Here is a 19,795-nt window from a genome sequence, read left to right as displayed (position 1 = left end):
AGGGGCATCAAGCCCTGGCTCAGCTGCTGGTGCACCTGAGGAAGCTTTGGCCAAACTCTGTAAGACCCAGCTCCTTTCCTAGAATTTTCCCCTCACATCACTCTCACCACCTGTGAGACCCCTTGTGCATGTACATAAAGAGCTGGGGCCACCCAGGAACCCGCTCTGTAGGGCGGGACTGTATGGCAGAGCCTCTCCCTCACCAGCCCTACAAGTCCTGGATGCCACCCTGAGCTGAGCCAAGCCAGGCCCGCACTGCTTGAGCAGCCTGATTACTCTTACAGCTGCTCTTCTGTTGGAGACGCGTCATCCCCGGACAGAACTAGGGCTCACCCCAAGCACCCCAGATGGTCACCTAGCCACTGCGATGGGGACCCTCCTGTATACTTCATCACATGGTGCTGTTTCTGTAGGGTCATTCTGATGATGCCACCCTGCTGGGTGCCCTGCCCACATGCAGAGGACCCTGTACATACTGACAGAGCCCAGGTCCCCAAGGTAGGTGCCTGTGGGGGCCTGGGATCCCCAGCGCCCACTCCTGTTGGCCAGCACAGGGCGCCGCAGCTCTCAGTGCAGTCTGGGGCTTTCCCAGGCAATGCTGGTGGCTGCACTTCAGTAGGGAAGCCTGGCCACCCCTGATGTCCAGACCACTCCCCACCCTCACAGCGAGGTCAGCACATGAGGCAGAAAAGACACAGACATGGTTCTGTACAAAACCTGAAATATTTTTTACTTTTTTAAAACTTTGGTCTAAGTTGCCTCAGACCTCATGGACTCAATACAAGAGTAATATGAACTGGGAAATAAAACACTTTAATAGCCACGATAAACTTTGTTAGAAATGTACATGTTGCCAAAATAATAATAAAATTAAAAAGAGAGAAGAGAGAGGGAGAGAAAGGGAGAGAACAGCTTGCTGCCCGGGTTAGATTATATAAATGCTCGACAAGGACAGGCCAAGGGGACTTTAAAAACACCAGTTTCAAATAAGCCTGGGGCCTGGGAGACGCCCCTGCTGCCGGCCTCAGGCCCGGGGACGGGTCCCTCCCGACAGCGCGGGAGTGGATAAGGCCTCCACCCAGCTGCCTCTCGCATGTACAGAACATCCAGGTAATGGGTATATAAACAAAGCTCATAAGAAATGTACAAATATAAAAAGCTACAAACATTAATAAATTACGGCATCACAAAACACAGAAACACTTCACAAGGTGCTAGTAAAATAACTGTATCCCCGACCCCCTCGTCATACAAGAAGGAAAACAAAGAGCTGGTATGAAAGTTGAAGATTCGTCTTCAAAATGTGTCTGAAATAGATCTTTTATGTCCTATTTGCTTCTGTGAAGACAGAGTATAAGGCTGCGAGGACACCACTTGTTTTTCAGGCAATACCTTAGTTCCTAAAAGGAAAATAAGAGTAAGAATAATAACAAAAGAAAGAAGGAAAAGGAAAAAGCATCGGAACCCAACTGTCCATCAGAGTCAGCAAAAAACTTGTACAAAGGTTAATGAAGGACTCTATAGAAAGAAATTCCTAAAGATACTTTTGCTCTTATAAAAAAGAAGTCATTTAAAAAGCTATTTACACGCTACATTCTATGAAAAATATGCTTCAGGAAGTACATCTAAAATTAAAATACAGGATTGCCTGAGAAACAAATCCAGCCCCTCCGTGTCGGTGGGCAGACACACCGTCCTGGTGGAGCCCATGCCTCAGCGGCGACGGCTAACACGGGGAGCAGAGAGGGACCCGTCCGCGCCTCTTGCTGCTGGCCACCTGCCAGTGCTCCCGGGCGGGCAGGAGAGCCCAGGCTGAGAAGTGCTTCCACGAGTGCAGCCGGCAGAGCCAGCTGGGCCCTGCCATGTGGCTTAGCCTGGGACCCCCGGGCCCCATGACGTGGCTGAGCCCTCGCCCTTCCCTGGGGACCTCACAATGGCTCCTGCACTCAGCAGCACAGCAACCCAGCTGCTGGCCCTAGCTGCCCAAAAGAAATGACCTTGGGCATCAGGGTGTGGCACCACCATCCAGCCTGTGCCTCCCACTGGGGAGCTGGGATGGCAGACCTCTCCTTGCCAGCCAAGTGCTCTTGGAAAGAGAACAAAAGGGTTCCCACAAACATCCTGTTTCTCTTCCTCATGCTGTGTTCTTTTCCTTTTTTTAAGCCTCTGGAGGCTACCAGCCTATGGCCAGCTCAGACTCTGGGGCTAGTGAGCATTGGCTCACTCTACCTTCCTCGAAGGATTCATGCTCCCAGCAGAGCTGCAGAAGCCCTGAAATCACACCCACGCTCTGGGGTGGCCGGAGGCTGTCCTGAAACTGGAATGGTCCTCATACTGGCAGGGCTGCTTTTCAGGAACTGGTCACTCTAAGCAACTTGAGAAAGGACGTCCATATTCAAAACGAGGGACCACCATGCTAGGCTTGCTCCGCCTGCTCAAGGGACAGACGCTCGTTTGGGGGGAGTGATGGCTGGGAGGAGGCAAGGCCCTCCCGGGCCTAGGCAGCTTGGCCACCCTCCTGGGGGGGCTGATGTTTTAGCGGGGCTCCGGGGGTCCTGAGCAGAGCAGAAGGATCCTGGCTTTCCAAACTTTAAAGGAGCAGTTTTCCATTCCGATGAATTTTCAAAATCTTCCCAAGCCTCTGCTTGGCGGTGGCCATGCCCTTTTTTGTACGTTTTCCTAGGGGGGTGGGGGAGGGGACACAGAAAAGGAGGATGAGTGTGAGGACAGGGAGCAGCGTGCTGGGGCGGGAGTTCCCACAGGCATGAGGGCAGCTTGCGACGCACACAGGCCCGACAAAGCATCCAATGCGGAGGCTGCAGTGGCCATGGGCAGCCATGGTGAGTGGTGCGGCTGTTACTAAGACGTAAGGCCACCCTGGGCCTGGCCCCTGGGAACAGGCCATCTTGAGCCACCTCTGCAGCTACAGCAGGTCCCTTTCCCATGGCCAATTGGGTCCAGGCCAAGCTGCAGGCAGATGTAGACAGTGTGATATCATGGGACCTGGCCAGTGATGATACCCTAACCCACAGAGAGGCTGGTGACCCTGTAACCAGCCTGACTCAACTCAGGGGCATCCAGTCCTTGCCCTGGTCAATGCTGGCCATACCTTCACTCTGTATCAGCCCCCAGAGCTGAGGGTTTGCACCTCAGCCTTGGTAACCAGAGATCCATTTTGTGGCCCGAATCTGACCTTGTGACCTCAACAGTGACGGCTGCTTTTACTGTGTAGGCCGGGCCCCACCCCTGAGCAGGCTGGCTGCACTCATGCTCAGGTGGGAACTAACCCAGACCCCACCATTGCAGTCCCAGGGCCAGAACCTCCCCTCACGCCGTGCTGTCCTCTATCAAGGAACAGAGTCTGTGAGTATGGGGGTGCCCAAGGGTCCGGCAGGGAGCAGAAAGGGCAGGGGTACCTTTGGCGGCGGTGTTGTTGTTGGGGGAGGACGTGGAGGGCCGCCTCTGTGTGAGAAAGACTCCAGGGGCCATGGGTTGGGCTGCGCGGCCAGCCTGGGCCCCTGCAAAGGCGCCAGCAGCTGTGTACTCATGGTCAGCCAGGCTGCTGCTATGGGACTCAGGCAGGGGCTCGGGCGAGCTGCTCTCCTGCGAGGCCTGGCTGCTTGCTGTGCTGGTGGAGGCCGGGGTTGTGGAGGCCGGTGTAGTGGAGGCTGGAGTGGTGGAGACCAAGGTGGTGCTGGCAGAGGTGGAGGTGGAAGTGGAGGTGGAGGCGGAGGCAGAGGTGGAGGTGGAGGCAGCTGAAGCAGAGGGGGAGATGGTGGTAGGCGGAAGCTTCCTTTTGGTGCTCTTTTTCTTCCTGCTCTTCTGCTCCTCCTTTGAAGAAAGCACACGGGCCCATTACCCTGCCAGCATTTCACATGCCCCTTGGGCCATGAAGTCAGGGGCAGCAGTATGGCCAGATGAGGGTCACACCCACACTCAGATCTACATTACAGGAATGGGGAGAACTGGGGCCCAGAGGCCTCTCCTATGCAAGGCAGCGGGTGAGGCAGGACCTACAATACCTCTCAGCTGGCAACCATGAGCCCCTGATCACCATGTTCCCCCCTCTTGGTGGGGGCAGCAAACCCACTGTGCTAGGCATCAAAGTCTCTGGATGCAGCTTCACCAGGACATGGTGCCAGTGACCCAGTGCACATTCCCCATGTGGCTGGGTTCAGGGCACCAGTGCGGGCAGGTGTTGCAGGTGGCAATGAGATTGGGCAAGCAGAGCAGGATGAGGCAGGCCCCATCTCTGCTCCTCAGGACAGTCCACAAATACCAGATCCTGTGAAGGGAGGGGCCCTCCCTGAGGCTCCACAGGGGAAAAGAATGGTGACCCCTTGGGTGGCCCCTGCACTAGGGCACAACCAACCTCAACAGGAGGTACCTGTCTCACTGTAGGGTCTTGGCCATTAATCCCCTCTCCCCACCTCATACTGGGAATTAGAGACCAGAGGAAATAGCCAATCTGTGATCACATGTCCCTAAGCCTGACAGCCTATAACCCATGTAGTACGAATATAGGGAAAGAAGGACACAGACATCAGGGAGCCTGAGCCAAGTGGGATGATGGGGCCCTGACTCAGTGAGCCCCTCCTCACCTGCTGGGATAGTTTGGCCGCAGCAGCCGCCAGCCCAGTCTCAATGGAGGCCACTCTGGTCCCCTCCCGCACAGGCCTGTCCTGTCTCGGCACTGAAGGTCCGACCCTTGCTGTGGAAGAGAAGGGCCAACCACTTAGCCCCCGTCCAGCATAGGCTCCCCTGCTGGTCCCCCCACCCCAGGCAATCCTTGGGCCCGGGGCCCCAAAACAGCACACTCATGGTGTGGGAAGCCACAATCACAATTTGGCCACCAAGGGGTCAGTGCCACCCTGGAGTTCCCATGGGAACTTTAGTTCTCAGCAAGTCCAGCAAGCTGGGGTGTGGGGGAGGGTACATGGAAGATGGGCAAAGCCCCACCCTGCCACCACCCTGATAGGTGTCCCTCAGCCACCACCTAGCAGTCACCAGGCACCACAATGCCTCTCCCAGAGTGATCTGTTATAGAGGCAGACACTGGGAGGCAGAAGCTGCCCCAGGGTTGGGGGCTTTCCAGGGGGTCCTGAGCCAACACAGCAGAGCCTTCTCATGCTTCTGTAGGCAGCTGACCACTCCTGTTCCAAACCCTAGACAGGTTGTCCAGCCCACAGGGCAGGACAGGGCTGAGTCCTCAGAGGCCAGGGCACAGATAAGGGCATAACAATCTATGTCACACCCTGGTGGCTACCACACACTACCTGTGGGACTGTAGGGAGCGTCATCTGAGCCTTTCCTCTTCTTTGACCGAGATTTGAAGATGGGGTTGTCTTCATCAGACTCCAGTGAGGGGTAAACTGAGGAATAAAAAGGACGGCAGGGCCCCTGAGCACCTGGGTACAACTGGGCAAGGGAGAAGAGTGACTGGAAGACCTCATTAGCCTGTGGGCCAGGGTCATCCTTAGGCCTGCCATGCCACAGAGCTGCTTCCTGAGAACATCTTATGCATGGACACAGGCACCTGGACTGTCCAGACAAGAGTCACCTGCACCACCAGCAGTGTCTGCCTGAGCCTCCCTGGTGCCACGGCCTCCTGTCTCTCCTGACCTCATCCTAACAGCTGCTTACAGAGCCTGAGAGTGGAGAGGGACCCAAGCCTACCAGAGCATTGGCTCTCAGGAGACGAATGCCCTGGTGGCTAGCCTCTGCTGCTACCAAAGAAACTGGTGAACAGCAAGAAAGCTCATGGGCTCCAGCAGCCCAGAACTGCCCAGTGCATCTCAGAGGAGCTGATCCCACACAGCAGGATGGGTGCCTCTTGGCCCTCCAACCCCCAAGGCTTGGTGAGGAGCCTTTAGGACCCATGACTTTGGAAGTGGCAGCTGCAGGGGCCTGTATTCCACACCCTGAAAGAGCTCAGAAAAGTAAAGTGAGTTGGCTTTGCTGTTGGTGCACTTGTCAAACAGGGACAGGACCTGTGGTGAGGCCCAGTCCACTCACTACAGGTGGGCAGTGTCCAGCTCAGCAACCACCAGCCTGCGGCTAGGGAGGGTGTTGGGGAGGCTGTGTAGTCAGCCAGGGCATGCCCAGCCCCAGAACAGGGGCCTGTGCCACAAGGACATTTCTAGGTTGGAAAGAGCCCTTCCAGAGCCCACTCCAGGGGAGCCAGGGCCCATGCCAAACTCACTGCCTGACTGTAGAGGTGGCCACCCAAGCCTCTGTTTCTCCATCTCACACAGAGGCAGACAGGATGGACATGGTGATCTCAAAGCCCTGTCACTGCAAAGTGGTCCAGTCCCTGAAAGCCTGCCAGGTAAGTCCTCAGAAAAGCAAATGCTCACTGTTTTATCACCCAGCCAGTACTCTTCTGGGAATACAGCTAGTGAGGAAGAAGAGGGGGAGGAAGACATAGGTCCGCATAGAAACCTGTACAATGCATTCACAGCAGAACTGTTTACCACAGCTAAAAGGTGAAGCAACCTAGAGGTCCACGCCCAGATACACAGCTAAAAGAGGGTGTAGTATATCCCCACAGTGGCACAATATTGAGTCTTGAAAGAAGGGAGATTCTAACACATGCTGCAGTGCAGATGAACCCAGAGAACACTATGCTGACTGCATAGATGGGCTCTTACATGACCCTTTCGTATGACATGCCCAGAAGAGACAAATCCATGGAGATCCAACAACACTGCAGGTTCCCTGGGCTGGGGTTGCAGGGAATAATTGTTAACAGAACAGGCCTTCCTGTTACAGGATGGAATCTTCTGAAATTGTCTATGATTGCTGCACACACCTCTACTGATGTCAATGACCACCAAGTTGCACTTCTAAAGGGTGGGCTTTTATGATCTGCAAATTGCATTTCAAAATTAAACAGGGCCCAGCTTCTGGGGCCCCTGGGATGAGTTTCCAGCAGACGTAGCCCTGTACTTGAAGGGTCCTGCCCGCTGTGGGTGCTGGCCCCCCTCCAGGCCCTCCCAGCGGCAGTGACCCTCACCGTAGTCTGAGTCCTTGAAGCAGGCATCCAGGTGGTCCTGCTCTTCTTCATAATCCTCCAGGTCCACGCTGTTTTTGGCAGCCCTCTTCAGCAGCCGCTTGCCTGTGCTCTTGCTGCTGCCCCCATTCTTCCTGGCACCATGGGCTGCCAGTGAGCTTCCCTTGGCCTGGCCGGCACCCCATGTGGTCTGCAGGCAGGAGTCAGAGGCCTGTAGGTTGGCCATGGACAGCATTCCCTGAATGGCTTCCTGTGTGCTGGGGGAGGCCGGGGGCTGGCTAGGAACACAGAGACACAGGCACTCAGCCATGGTCCTCAGCAGACTGCCCATGGAACACGGATCATGGCCCACGTCCCACGGCTGTGGGCACTTGGACACACACATGCCACAGCCAACAGCCTACCATCTATAGGTAGCTACCAGCTACCAGCCCAGGGTGCCAGGGCCACAGTATAACCCTCAGTCCAAGTGCTGCACAAACCCTTGGCCTAGGCAACCAGCAGAGGGCCTGGAGTGCAGAGGTTGGCAAGGGCTGATGACTCCCCATGGAAAATGCCAAGGAAGCCCGTCTGCTCACCCAGCCCCCTCCAAGAAGAGGTAGAGGCCTAGCAACAGAAGTCGGCCACAGCACACTGGAGGATGGTAGATGGAGGTCTAGGCCATGCTCAATCATGCACTGGGCTCTCCTACCTTAAGGTGGCAGATATACTCAGCCACCTCCCTCCTGTACTCCTGCCAGCTCTGTGCACCTTGAGGACCACCCTGTGCTGAGTCTTTCCCCTCATCCCCAGTCACCTTCCCATCTGCTATCCTGAAAAGCAGAGGCAAGCCCCTACCTTCCCATGGTGCGCCCTCCCCTAGGGGACCCACACCTTTTCTCTACAGCTCCACACACACTGGCACCACACCTGCATTTCCACCTGTGCCACATCCATACCCCACCTGTACCCACACCTGTACCTACACACCCACATTTACACCTGTACCCATACCTGTACCACTACCCTTACCTACACCTACATTCACACCTGCACCTGTCCAGCACCATGCCTGTGCCCGTATCTACATCTATACCTGCACCTGCACTCCTGTTCTCGCCCCTGCACCTCACTTGCGTGGACATCTGTACCTGCATCTACACTTGCACCTACATCTCACCTGAACAGACACAGCTGCACCTTAACTCAGCCCAAGCCCCCTAGCTCTAGCAGCTTCCACAGACTCCCAGGTTTCTCCTCCCACCTTACCTTCCAGTCCTTCATCACCCTCTACTTCCAGGTAAAGTTGCCCATGGGACTCAGCTATGTCCTCAGTTCCTTCCAATGCCTGTGCTACATTAGATGCCTACTCTCTCCTGGCGACACTGTTTCTGTTCCTTCCACAATCAGCTTCTAAAACTAGGTTTGGAAGAGGTGGGATATGGTGGCCACTATAACTCCACAGAGCTGGGATATGGACAATACTGGAATACAAGGTCCTGGGGTCCTGGGAGAATCCTATATCCTTGTGGGGCTGTGCTCTACTTTAGCCCACACACCACCTTAGCTAGGACCCGCAACCTGCTTATACAAGAAATGCCTGTGCAGCTTTAAAATTGCCAAATCTATGCTCTGACAAGAGATTCTAAGTTGATGGTCCAGCTGGGAACCCAGGTGTACACACGATTCCAGAAGAGAGCCCACGATGCCCCTGAGCTACTTATGAGTGTCCTTCAGTGTCTCTTTCTGGTTCTCACACTTGCACATCACCCTGTGGTCCTCTTACCTGGCCCCAACCAGGCCAGATTGCCCACTCCAGGCTATGGATATGGCCATACCACATATGGGGACCTGTGCACACCTGTCACTTCACCCTGTGCCTGTGGGCATAGACTAGAAGCACAAAGGACTCCCACTGTCCCCTTCCCTCCACATTCTGGGCTCATTTCTCCAAAGATTCTCTCTGCATCCGTGTCATCCTCTCTCCAGGCATCTAACTCTCTGCCCATCCCCCAGTGTGTCCAAGCATACAGAGCACTTTGAATAAGACCACTGACAAGGGTCACAAGCCACAGAGAAGAAGGTAGCTGGGGAGATGGACACAGGATGAGTCCAACACCAGCTACGAGTGGCCCGCTACATGTGAAGAGGCTTCTGTACCACCCCGCCCCCAGATGGACCTACACAAAGTGACAAGAAGGAAGAGGTTGACACAGTGCTGGGAAGACTGCCCAGACATGGAGTAAGATGCCTGGCCAGCAGCCCCATCATGGGCCTGGGGAAGCTGCTGCTCAGAACCAAGAGGAATCCCAAAAGCCTGCCAGAAGAGGGCAGGGAGATGGTACAGCCCTTGTGAGCACAGACAGCCATGGGGGCAGCCAGCCAAACTGCAACAGTGCTGAGGCCCAGGTCCACAGCATTCTGCAGGTCCCACAGCCTCAGAAGGCCCTTTCCCCAAGCCTGAGAAGAACAGAATGGCCACCCATCTCCACAGCACTCCATGAAAGATGATTCCTTAGCCAGAGACAACAAAATGGAAAACCACACATGGTCAGGTAACCCCAAGTTCCTGAGGCCTGTACTGCATCATCTACACTGTCTGGGTCACTATGCTAGGGAACAGGGGCTGCCCTCACATTGATATAGCTGTGCTGTCCTCTCTGAGCAGACATGGGCCACCAACAAGTATCAACAGCTTACTCAACCCCTCTATTGCAAGCTTTACCTTGCTGCCCACCCACACCACTGAGAGTAGTCGGGGTGCCAGGACACCCAGCCACAAGGGTCCCAAACAGGGGTGGCAGATCCCTGCTTGAGCCTATGTGGAAGTGAGCTGCCCACCCATGCCATGAAGACCCCAGAGGGTGAGCCCACATACCCAGATGGCCTCTGTCCATGTAGGTGTAAGTGAATCAATGAGCAAAGTTAACCAGTCAACATGGAAAATAATACTTTAATCCTCCAATTATCATACCAAAATCCTCTCTTTTTCCTCTCAGTGGTAAACACTAAGCAAACCATCCACAAGAAATTAACATATTTTCCTCAGCTGTTTTTTTCCCAAACAGTCAGTACTTAAAACACAGCAAATGGACCATCAAAAACTGACCTATCACTCCAAATGGTAAACTTGGGGAGGAACTGCCCACGGCAGGCTAAGGGGCCCCACAGGCACGTGCACAGTATGCGAGGGCACAAGTGGGAACTGCCACACTGCTGCCCTAAGACAGGCTGCCCCTCCCAGGCCAGACACCTGACCTGCTCACAGGGATGGGCATGGATCCTCTCCAGAGACCCTCCCACTATCCCACTTCCACAACCCCAAGGATGCCCTCTTTGCAGCACCCACAATAAAGCACCCAGGGCTCACCCCTGCCAGGCCTCAGGCCTCTCCATGAAGGTCACGGGGACCCAAGAGTGCTGGGAGAAGTCTTCCATATGCTGAGTACAAACTTTCTTCCAGAACAGGGGCACTGCTCAAAGGACTACCTGTACCTGGAGCCCATGCTGGGCCCCAGCTTACAGGGGGGAGGGTGCTTGTGGCCAGGTTCTACCTCCTGGATACAGGTGTCTCATCTTTCTGTAGCAGGGACTTATGGGAAACTACTCCATGTGGGCCAGGAAAACTGTACTCCAAGGCACTGCAGACCCCTCTAGTCATGCTTGATGCATGTTAAAAGAAAGCATCTACAGCCAGCTGGCTATGAACATAATACTACATGCAAAACAGTAATTTATGAAATAAAATACAGCCAACTCATTTAGCCAAAGCTCTTTTCAATCAAGCCCTTAATCTGCCTGGGTGGAATTCTCTGTCATCTAAGAGCAGGCCTGAGCCTCAGCCTCTCTGGCCCCAAGCAGCCCCTGGGGCTGGGCTGCACTGTGGGCAACAAGACTCTAGGTAGTGGGTTCCAGGAGCCCCAGGGATGCAGGCAGATTCAGGAGCTGAGCAGGCACCCAATGTCACATGGGTCCTGCTTTACTCGAGACAAGACATGACAAAGGACCCATGCTCACACTAGAACATTGAGGCCCAGCCACAGACAGCTGGTCAGGAGCCCTAAGCTCGAGTTGCCAAGCAAGCAGACAGAGACCCTGGGCCTGCCTCCGCTACTTCATAATTGTGGGGCTATGAGAGTTGTCTAAGATTTTGGAGCTTCAGTTTCCCTACATGCAGAGAAAATCTGCAGATGTTAGGAGTAGGTATGCTGGGAAGGAGCCAACACTCCCACCACAGCCGAGGTCCCCCATCATATTAGCCCCAGAGGCCTTAAAGTGGTTGCAGGTCACATCCCTCCATTACTAGTCACTGGTACACATGGAAAATCCAAAGTTGCCACCAGAAGAAACAATGGTTAGGTGCTTTAGTGTGTAAGTGACAACATGCAATCCAAAGGGGATTTGCGTGGGAGCCTCAAGAGAGGAATGAAGCCCACCCTTCTCACGTGCAAATCCAATTCTCTGGAAGTTGAGGCTGAAAGGCCACTGCCCACGACTGGAGGCCCACCTGTTGGGGTTGTACTCAAGAGCCCCAACCTCCTCGCTGGCCTGCAGCAGGTCCAGGATGCCAGCCGCCGAGCTCCCACTCTCCTTCTTGACTTTGGCGTTGCGACCAGGCTTGGTATCAGTGTCAATATGCAGAGAACCCTCATCTGAGGAGTCATCACTCTGCTGGGCAAGGGACAGAACAGCTGGTTAGGGTAGGGGCTTGGAAGGGGGAGGGGGCTGCTTTTCCCCTTGGGGAGAAAAGAACATTTTACAAAGTTTTTAAGATGAACACTGGGCAGGCGAGATAGCATGGCAGACTAAGTGCCTGCTTAGGCAAGTGTAGGGACCAGGGTTCGATCTCCTACACTACATGCTGCCCTGGGCACACTGACCCAGTCACCGAGACTGGGCATGGTGGTGCACACCTGTAATCCCAGTGGTGGGGAGGCTAAAAACCGGAGAATCACTATGAGTTTGTGCTGTGTAGTGAGACCCTATGCCAAATACATTAAAAAAAAAAAAAAAAAAAAAAAAAAAAGGACCTGCTGGGATCTGCACAGATGCCACAGCCGTGCCCAGGTCTGCAGAACCACAAAGGAAGTGTTCTCACACCCTACGTTGCTTTATCAGAGGAAGTCTGGTTCTAAGACACCCTTCCATTAGAGTAAACCCCAGGGTTTTACAGGATGCAGGGGGGCAGGGAGCATCAGCAGCTCCTGTGGGACTCCAGACCCTCATGTGCAACAGCCTCAGATCTGGATGAATCCCCTCAGGGGACGCAGCCCCACCCCCAGACTGCTCAAGAAATATGGGATCAACAGGGACCCATGTCCTTGGGACCTCTACATCCTGGACTGGGACACAGCCTTGGGGGGTGGATATCTTAATGCAAGAGCCCTCACAGTGGGTCCTGCCTGTCCTCTCCACCCTATGTGTCAGTCTGGCTGCACTGGTCTCCTGGCACTGGTCCCCCAAGCACCAGGCGTCAAGCTTGGGCAGGGGATTACCCCTCCTTGCCAAGCCTGCATCTGTGCCTAACTGAGAAAGGCTGGGTGAGGTGGACACCCTTCACTACCCTGAGCACAAAAACTACTCCACTGAGACTCCAGGTTGCAGTATCACCAGGCTATGGCCTTGGGAACATGCAGTAATGGCCACACAGGCTGCCCAAGCAGGCCCCAAGGCAGCTGGCTCACCTTGTATACCGCCGAATCCAACTTTGGCTTCGTGACAGGTGTGGGGAGCACCTCCTTCTTGTCCAACAAGACTGCAAGCAAAGCAGACAGCAGTCCAGTGGGGCTCAGGCAGAGTCAGCCGTGCCCAGGCTCATAGGGCCAGGCTGGGTCCTCCTGACCCCCACCCAGTCCTCACCACACTCACAGGACAAGTCCCTTTTCGGGTTGTTCTTCTTCCTCCTGATGGGAAACTCGTCGATCTTCAGCTCCCCGTCATCAGATACATACTCATACTCATCCCTCACGGGCTTGGCCTTGTCTTCCTTGAAGTTCTGCAAGGCCCCGAACACACCTGGGCTGGTTGGAGGCCTGAGAGCTTTGGAGCTGGGGCAACAGAAGACAGTGGTCAGCAGAGGTCCATGCACCACTTCCCATAGCACCCAGCCCACTGCTCTTGTGGTGGTGGGAGACCAGGCTGTAGCTGTGGGCCCCTCGATCACCCATCTGTGAGGAGGGGGACCTCTCAATCCCACCCCATCCTCCCCATGCCTTGTCCGCTGGAGAGTGGTCCTGACATGTAGCATGTGAAGTACAAAGAGTGTCTTCTGGGTGAGTGACCTGTGTGCCCCAGGTTCCCAGGCCAAGCATGGGCCTCCTGTCAGCCTGCTCAGGAGATCCAGATGTGTGCTGAGATTAGCCTTAGACAATACTACCCCAGACTTCCGGACTGGGTCTCTTAACAATGGGGTTAGCTGGCTGAGGTAGAAATGCCTGGACTTCAAACTGACGTGGCCCCAATTCCAAGAAAATAAAAACTGATGTGCAGACACTGTGCTAGGGCTTTCCTCCACTGCCTGCATGGTGTACAGGCTGGAATGTGTGCATGGCATATGACATGGATGTGGGTGTGTCTGTGGGTGTGCATGCATGTCAGGTAGAGGGCTGTGGCCTGTCTGGTATGTGTATGTGTGGTGTGTGTTTATGAGGACTACATACATGGTGTGTGTAGTATAAATGTGGTACAGGTATATGATGAGGATGTGTGCGAGTGTGGTATGTGTGCGTGTGGTATAAATATGTACATGAGGCAACTTATATGTGTCTGTGTGTGATGTATATACATTTGATGTGTTATGCATGCGCGCCCACAGAAGGTGCAATGAATGTGTTCCATTTGTTAGAATGTGATGTAGGAGTGTGGTGTATGGGGGGCATGTGTGTATGGTTTGGGCGTGCCTGCAGGGTGTGACATGTAGTTATGACACAGGATGCCCACAGTGTGGTGTGTGTGCAATCCCACATTGTGTGCGCAATGTGAGATGATGTGTAGTATGTGCTATGTGTGATGTAGTGTGCCTATATGGTCTGTGGTTTATTGTGTATGTGTACGAGGCAGGCTGCATGCATAGTGTGTATGTGTGTGTGATGTAGGGTCCCTACATGGTATAATGTGTGTGTGTGTGTGTGTGTGTGTGTGTGTGTGTGTGAAAGAGAAAGAGAGATAAGAGATGGAGCCTATATTGTATGTGGTGTATGCGTGCAATGTGGGATGCATTCATGGCATGTGGTGTGCATGATGTGGGTGCCTGCATGTGTGGTGAGTGCATGTGCATGCATGTGTGTGTGCGTATGCATGCAATGTGGGATCCATGCGCAGGATGTGGTGTGTAGTGAGTGAGTGTGTGATACAAGTTCCTTCATGTCACTCCTCCAGTCTGACCGTTCACATACCCCAGGAGCTTCTTGTTGGAGAAAGAAAAGGAGAACTTGTCCTTGTTTCCAGCCAGGGGTGACTTCTCCAACTTCTGTTCCTCCTCCATCTTTAGTAAGGAGTCTGGTTTGCTGTTCTGAGGGCAAGACAAGTCTGTCCCTGAGCCCACACGGAACCCAACTGGCGCCAACAATCAGGAACATGCTCAGAGAAAGTAGTGGCTCTGACTCTTGCCTGACCCCAGGTCTGCAGAGCTGCCCCAGACCACAGAGCATAGATATAGCAAACCATGAAGGAAGCATCACCAATGCAAAGAGTGGTAGGCTTACCCTCTTGCATCCAGGCTGCCCCTCACAGACATGCCTCATGGTACCACCTCCTGGCAGATACATTCCTGCACAAGCCTTTACACACACATGCACACACACAGAGGGCCTCACAGGTTTGCATTTCTGCTCACACCTCACCTTGTACTTCCACTTGGCCTCAGACTTGCTCTTAGTTTGCTCTCGGATTTCCAGCCTCTCCACATCATTCTGCGTATGGACAATGTCCTTGTTGGGAACACTCAAGACGCTCTTTGGAGCCTAGAAAACAGCCATCATGATCCAAAGGCAGACATAGAGGGTAAGTAGGACTCCCTGTGGTTACAATGCAGAAGTGTGGGTGCTCTTGGCAGCCCACATTTCAGATCACTCATCCATTCATCCACCCACTGATTCATATGTTTATCTGTCCATTCATCCTTCTCTTCATCCTGCCATTCACACATCCATTTATCCACTCATTATTTCATCCATCCATTCCTTCATCCATCCATTCGCCCATCCATTCATTTACCCATTCATTAATACACTCATCTTTCCTTAAATCAGCCACTCATCCTCGCGTTTACCTACTCATTAGTTCATCCATTCATCCATCCACTCATTCATTCATCAACTCATCCATCCACTTAATCACCTATTCCTTCATTCTGCCATTCTTCCATCTGTTCAGTCACCCATTCATTTATTCACCTACCCACCCATCCATCCATGACCACCCTAAGAAAGAAAATGTCAGCACATCCTACTGCAAACCTGGGAGGATGGTCCCCTGAGAAGCAGGTCACAGCCTCCCCCCAAAGGAGATCAGATTTGATGGTGACTAGTCTCAGGGGCCCAGATTCCTGAAGCCCAGACCTAAGATTCTGTAATCAGAGTGGGGTAGGGCGAGCTCCTCTTTTATCAGGGCCTCCCCCAGGGCCTCTTCCCTCTACCAACACTGCCTGCTGTTTCTGTACAGACACTTCATCCATCTCAGGCCTTAGCCCCAGACACAGCTTTCTGTTCCCAGAAAACTAGGTTGGATCACGCCTCCTAGAACACCACTTGGGCCCCTCCACGGGGTGATCCTCCTCGATTATGCCCCTGCCACAGAACAAAGCCACCAAGCTTCTTATCTGTGGGCCTCGCCCACTTTGTAGCTACTGGGGCACAGATGCCTGCCTGGGACCTGCCTTGGCTGGAAGCAGGCAAAGCAGCATGTCCACCAGGCAGACTGTTCCTACAGCAAGGCCCCAGCTATTCCCCTTCCTACTCAGCCAAAAACCCCAAAGGGCAAAGACCCACAGCAAGGTGCCATAATGCCTCAGGTAAGGCAGAGGAGAGTCAGGCCGCAAGCCCACCTTGCCCTTCTTGGGTGGCTCCATCTTGGTTAGTGCCTCCTTAGTGTGGGCTTCGAGAAGGTCCAGGTTGGGGATGGTGGGTGAGGCTGCCTCTCGGCATTTCTTCCCTTTCTTCTTGCTGCCATCCTTGAGCTTCAGCGTTTTGGGGGGCTTTGAGGGCTTGGGTGGTTTGGGGGGCTTGGGGATTTTGGACGGCTTGGGCATCTTCACAGTCTTGGGAGTCTTTTTTTTGGACACTTTCTCCAGAAGTGATCGAGGTGGAGTGGCCTCAATGGGAGATGGGGGTTCTTCTTTCTCCTGGTCCCCGTCACAGACCTCATCTGAGGAAGCAACCGCATTCACTTCTGGTCGGACAGTTTTCGAGGCATTCTAGATGGGGAAAGAAGAGAGCCACATGTGCTCCTTGTAGACACCTGGAGGGTCCCATGCCAGGACTCAGGAGACCCACCACCACTCTAGGTGAGGTAGCCAACCTAGGAAAGCACACCATCCTGCGACCTGCTCCCAACATTCTACACCATTGTCACACACACACACACACACACACACACACACACACACACACACACACACCAGGAAATAACATGCTCACACAGCACCAAGTAACCAAATACACTCACCCACTCAACACCCTTAGTGACACATTAACATCACTCAGTCCCTCAGTCCCTCAATGCTCCACCTCCTTGGCTCTTCCATCCCACCTAAGCACAAGAGGCTGCTGGGCTCTTCAGATTCAAGGAACTGGAATTTGAATGAATGGACCTGGGCTCCTCCCAACTCCCCCACCCCAGGTCACTGTCCCCCATCTCTCCTTCCATGCACACACCAGGATCCCAGTCCTCCACCTGAGACCCATTCAAGTGAGCTCTATGGGCACAGCTCAGGATCAGGCTAAGTCCAGACCCAGAGAGGAGCTAGACAGCCTACCATCATCCCACCTGAGGTGTGGCCTACCTCGCTAAGCCTGATCTCCTTGGCCAGATCTTTGATAAGCTGCGACGGCCTGAAGTGCTCCGGGAGTTCATCCTCATGCTCTGCCAACGCCTGTGGGATAGCAGGGTCAGCAGGTACCAAGCTGGGTCTCTACAGCTCCTCAACACCCCACATCCCATCTAGCCACTCCTCACTTGCCCAGTCAGGACCACTGTCACCCATACCAGGATGGGACAAGGTGGCCATTCCACAGTTGGCCATGTCAGCCCAGGGGAACACACTATTCCTGAGGCCACCACAAACAGAATGTGAGGTGGATCTGGGCTGTCCCTACTTCCTGGCCATGCAGCTAAGGTGAGGCAGGGAAAGCCCACACTGTCCCCAGCACAAGCACAAGTGAGAGGGCAGCACAGGACAGCCTTAGGTGAACATTAGCAATCTCTCCCTCAGGTCCCTGGACAAGGCAGACAGTACACAGGGTCTAGCATCTGCTGTGAAGTCTCCTGAGGCTCCCACAGGCTCTGCCTGACCTGGGAGAACACCCTTCACACTCAGGCAGTGGTCAGGGGGCTCTGCAGAGTGTCCCAGCCAGGGACAGTATCCCCACGGTGCCCAAGGATCAGCCCAACCTCCCGTCCCCCTGCAGCTACCACGCAAACAAGTGGAGAAAGGAAAACAGATGTGAACTTCTCTGGGTTACCAGAGGGGGCCAGGACCATAGAGTCACTATGGGGAGAGCAGTTCAGAATGATGTGGCTGCGTGGTTTCTGGGCAGGAATGGCAGAGCGCTCCCCATCTAGATCCAGATGCCTGGTCCTGGGTGGTCCCTGTCTCTTCCATGTTCACATAGTGCTGTCCCTGCCAGGGTACTACAGAGGGCACTCCTGACACACAGTCATCTGCCTCACCCCTTAGGAGCCTCAGTCAGTGTCAGCAGCAAGAAGCGATAGCTCTGTGTGTGGGGGACAAAGGTACTCTCTGGGCCTGCCTGGGCAAACAAGACTCATTTTACTACCTGCTGAGAGAACACATGCTGGGCACTGCCCCTCCTGTTATCCATCCCTTTCTCAAGAACATGAGCCTCCTGCTTCCTACCTGCTTCTTCGTCCACGACCTGAAAGCACCATTGAGAATTTTAGCTCCTTGGACTAAGTGAGGGGGCAGCTGTTTCCCAGACTTGTGAGACCCTGGAAAGGAGACAGGGGTTAGCTCAGGGGTGTCCAGCCCACAGAAGGCCAGGGCACCTGCGCTTCTGCCTTCCACCCTCCCAACTGCCAACGGTTTCTCTTAGAACCCCGCCCATGTCCTCTGCCTCTTATGCACAGATGGCCCACTAGGGTCCTAGAACAGGCAGCCTGGCCCCCTCCCTCTGCCCAGTTCCCAAACTCTGCCTCAGCAAGAGCCCACATCTGTGCCAGGCCATGAGCTACGTGCCTTCCCCAGAGGCCTGCATCAAGCAGCCCCAGGTGCTCTCCTATCCCCACTTCAGGCTTTGCGCTGAGGTGCTGTGCTGCATGGCTGTGACATGTAGACCAAGAGAACAGACCTGATCCTGGGGCTGCCCCAGCCCCCTAGCCCTCTCTGAGGGCCACAGGCTCTGCCTTCTGGCCCAGTGACTGGTACCTTTGAATGCCTCTAGCAGATGCTTCCCCATGTACCAACAAGCAGTTTCGAAGTTGGGAAACTGAGTCAAGCTTCCCAGTTTCAATCTTCTTTCCACTTCATATGCCCTGGAAGCCACAGCACAGAACTGTCAATGTGTGGAGCACCACTCAGGCTACACTAGAAGCCATACCAATGCCACAGCCAGACCATGCCAGCTCAGGCTCCCCCTGGGCCCCATTTAGCCAAGGCATACCAGGGGAATACACTGGGATGACACCCTTGTGTGGAAGCTGTGGTCTGTAGCTATCAGGAACTTGGCAAAGCCCAGGAAAGGTGGCAGCAATATTTAATGACCCAAATCATCACAAGACTGTCCAGCCTCAGCCCATCCAGTGCTTTGTGAGACCATAGACCTCCCCAGCCTTCTCCACACCACAAGGAGACCCATCAATGCTGACAGTGGTGCCCAAGGCCACGAACAGGTCAGGCCTGTCCAGTACTCAGGCCAGAGTCCATCATACCAACTTGGCCTGAAGAGACCCTGCCAGGCAAGACCCTGGGAACCAAAGGCACTGTGCACATACCTCATTTGCATCTCCACACTCAGGCTGTGCAGGAAATGTCCTGCGAAGGCCAGGCAGTCCACAGGGGTGAGTGTGGCATAAATCCAGCCTGGAAGAAAAATGGATATGGCCAGCTAGGCTCCACCTTGCACTCACACAAGCCCAACACAGATTCTGGCCATGCCAGCCATGATGGTGCCCCAACCTTCCCTGGCTGTCTACCAGGGAGCAGCTCTCTGGTCTTGGCCCCACCCTTTGTGAGGGTGGGAGGAGAGATCATCTCTGAAGGGGTACAGATGGCTTAATCCAGCCCTGTACCACTCAGACAGGAAAGCTGAGCCTAGGGAGCCAAAGGCAACTGCTTAGGCACCCTTGGGCAGCACCCAGACCTAGACGGCACATGTAAGCCCCAATCACCACATGCAAGGGCAGGAGGGATGGAACCAGGGCCTTCACAATCCTGGAGCTAGTTATCTTGAGAGACAGAGTCATAGCCAGACTCCCAGAAAACCACAGGTTTTCCCAAAATAACTGACTGAAGAAGCTGAGGAGGGAAGGAAGGGCTATTATAGATGACAAAGTTTCAGAGGCTGAGAAATCAACTGAACTTTGGAGACTTCTTAGGGTCCTTATTTAAAACAGAAAAAAAAAAAAAAA

General features: G+C 54.1%; 1 protein-coding gene across 2 annotated transcripts in view; it reads right to left on the bottom strand.

Moving 5' to 3' along the window:
• Positions 1 to 707: 707 nt before the first annotated feature.
• Phf2 (PHD finger protein 2) overlaps positions 708 to 19,795 on the bottom strand; it is a 108,757-nt gene continuing 89,669 nt past the window's right edge. The window contains exons 8-22 of one of the 2 annotated variants that reach the window (XM_004647562.2): positions 19,160 to 19,247; positions 18,594 to 18,700; positions 18,066 to 18,157; positions 16,992 to 17,081; positions 16,035 to 16,403; positions 14,833 to 14,952; positions 14,386 to 14,501; positions 12,860 to 13,038; positions 12,676 to 12,746; positions 11,499 to 11,659; positions 7,016 to 7,290; positions 5,277 to 5,372; positions 4,602 to 4,711; positions 3,417 to 3,831; positions 708 to 2,679 (exon numbers count right to left, since the gene is read on the bottom strand). In XM_004647562.2, coding sequence (XP_004647619.1) covers positions 2,591 to 2,679; positions 3,417 to 3,831; positions 4,602 to 4,711; positions 5,277 to 5,372; positions 7,016 to 7,290; positions 11,499 to 11,659; positions 12,676 to 12,746; positions 12,860 to 13,038; positions 14,386 to 14,501; positions 14,833 to 14,952; positions 16,035 to 16,403; positions 16,992 to 17,081; positions 18,066 to 18,157; positions 18,594 to 18,700; positions 19,160 to 19,247 — 2,378 coding nt within the window. In that variant the 3' untranslated portion in view covers positions 708 to 2,590. Of the gene's footprint in view, positions 2,680 to 3,416; positions 3,832 to 4,601; positions 4,712 to 5,276; positions 5,373 to 7,015; positions 7,291 to 11,498; positions 11,663 to 12,675; positions 12,747 to 12,859; positions 13,039 to 14,385; positions 14,502 to 14,832; positions 14,953 to 16,034; positions 16,404 to 16,991; positions 17,082 to 18,065; positions 18,158 to 18,593; positions 18,701 to 19,159; positions 19,248 to 19,795 lie in introns of both variants that reach the window. The other variant, XM_023707790.1, reaches the window with a different exon arrangement.

Source organism: Octodon degus, unplaced genomic scaffold, assembly GCF_000260255.1.
Source record: "Octodon degus isolate 3935 unplaced genomic scaffold, OctDeg1.0 scaffold00312, whole genome shotgun sequence".
In the NCBI taxonomy this organism is placed as follows: Eukaryota; Metazoa; Chordata; class Mammalia; order Rodentia; family Octodontidae; genus Octodon; species Octodon degus.
The sequence above is the reverse complement of the archived record's forward strand: the minus strand, read 5'-3'. Positions and strand labels throughout refer to the sequence as shown.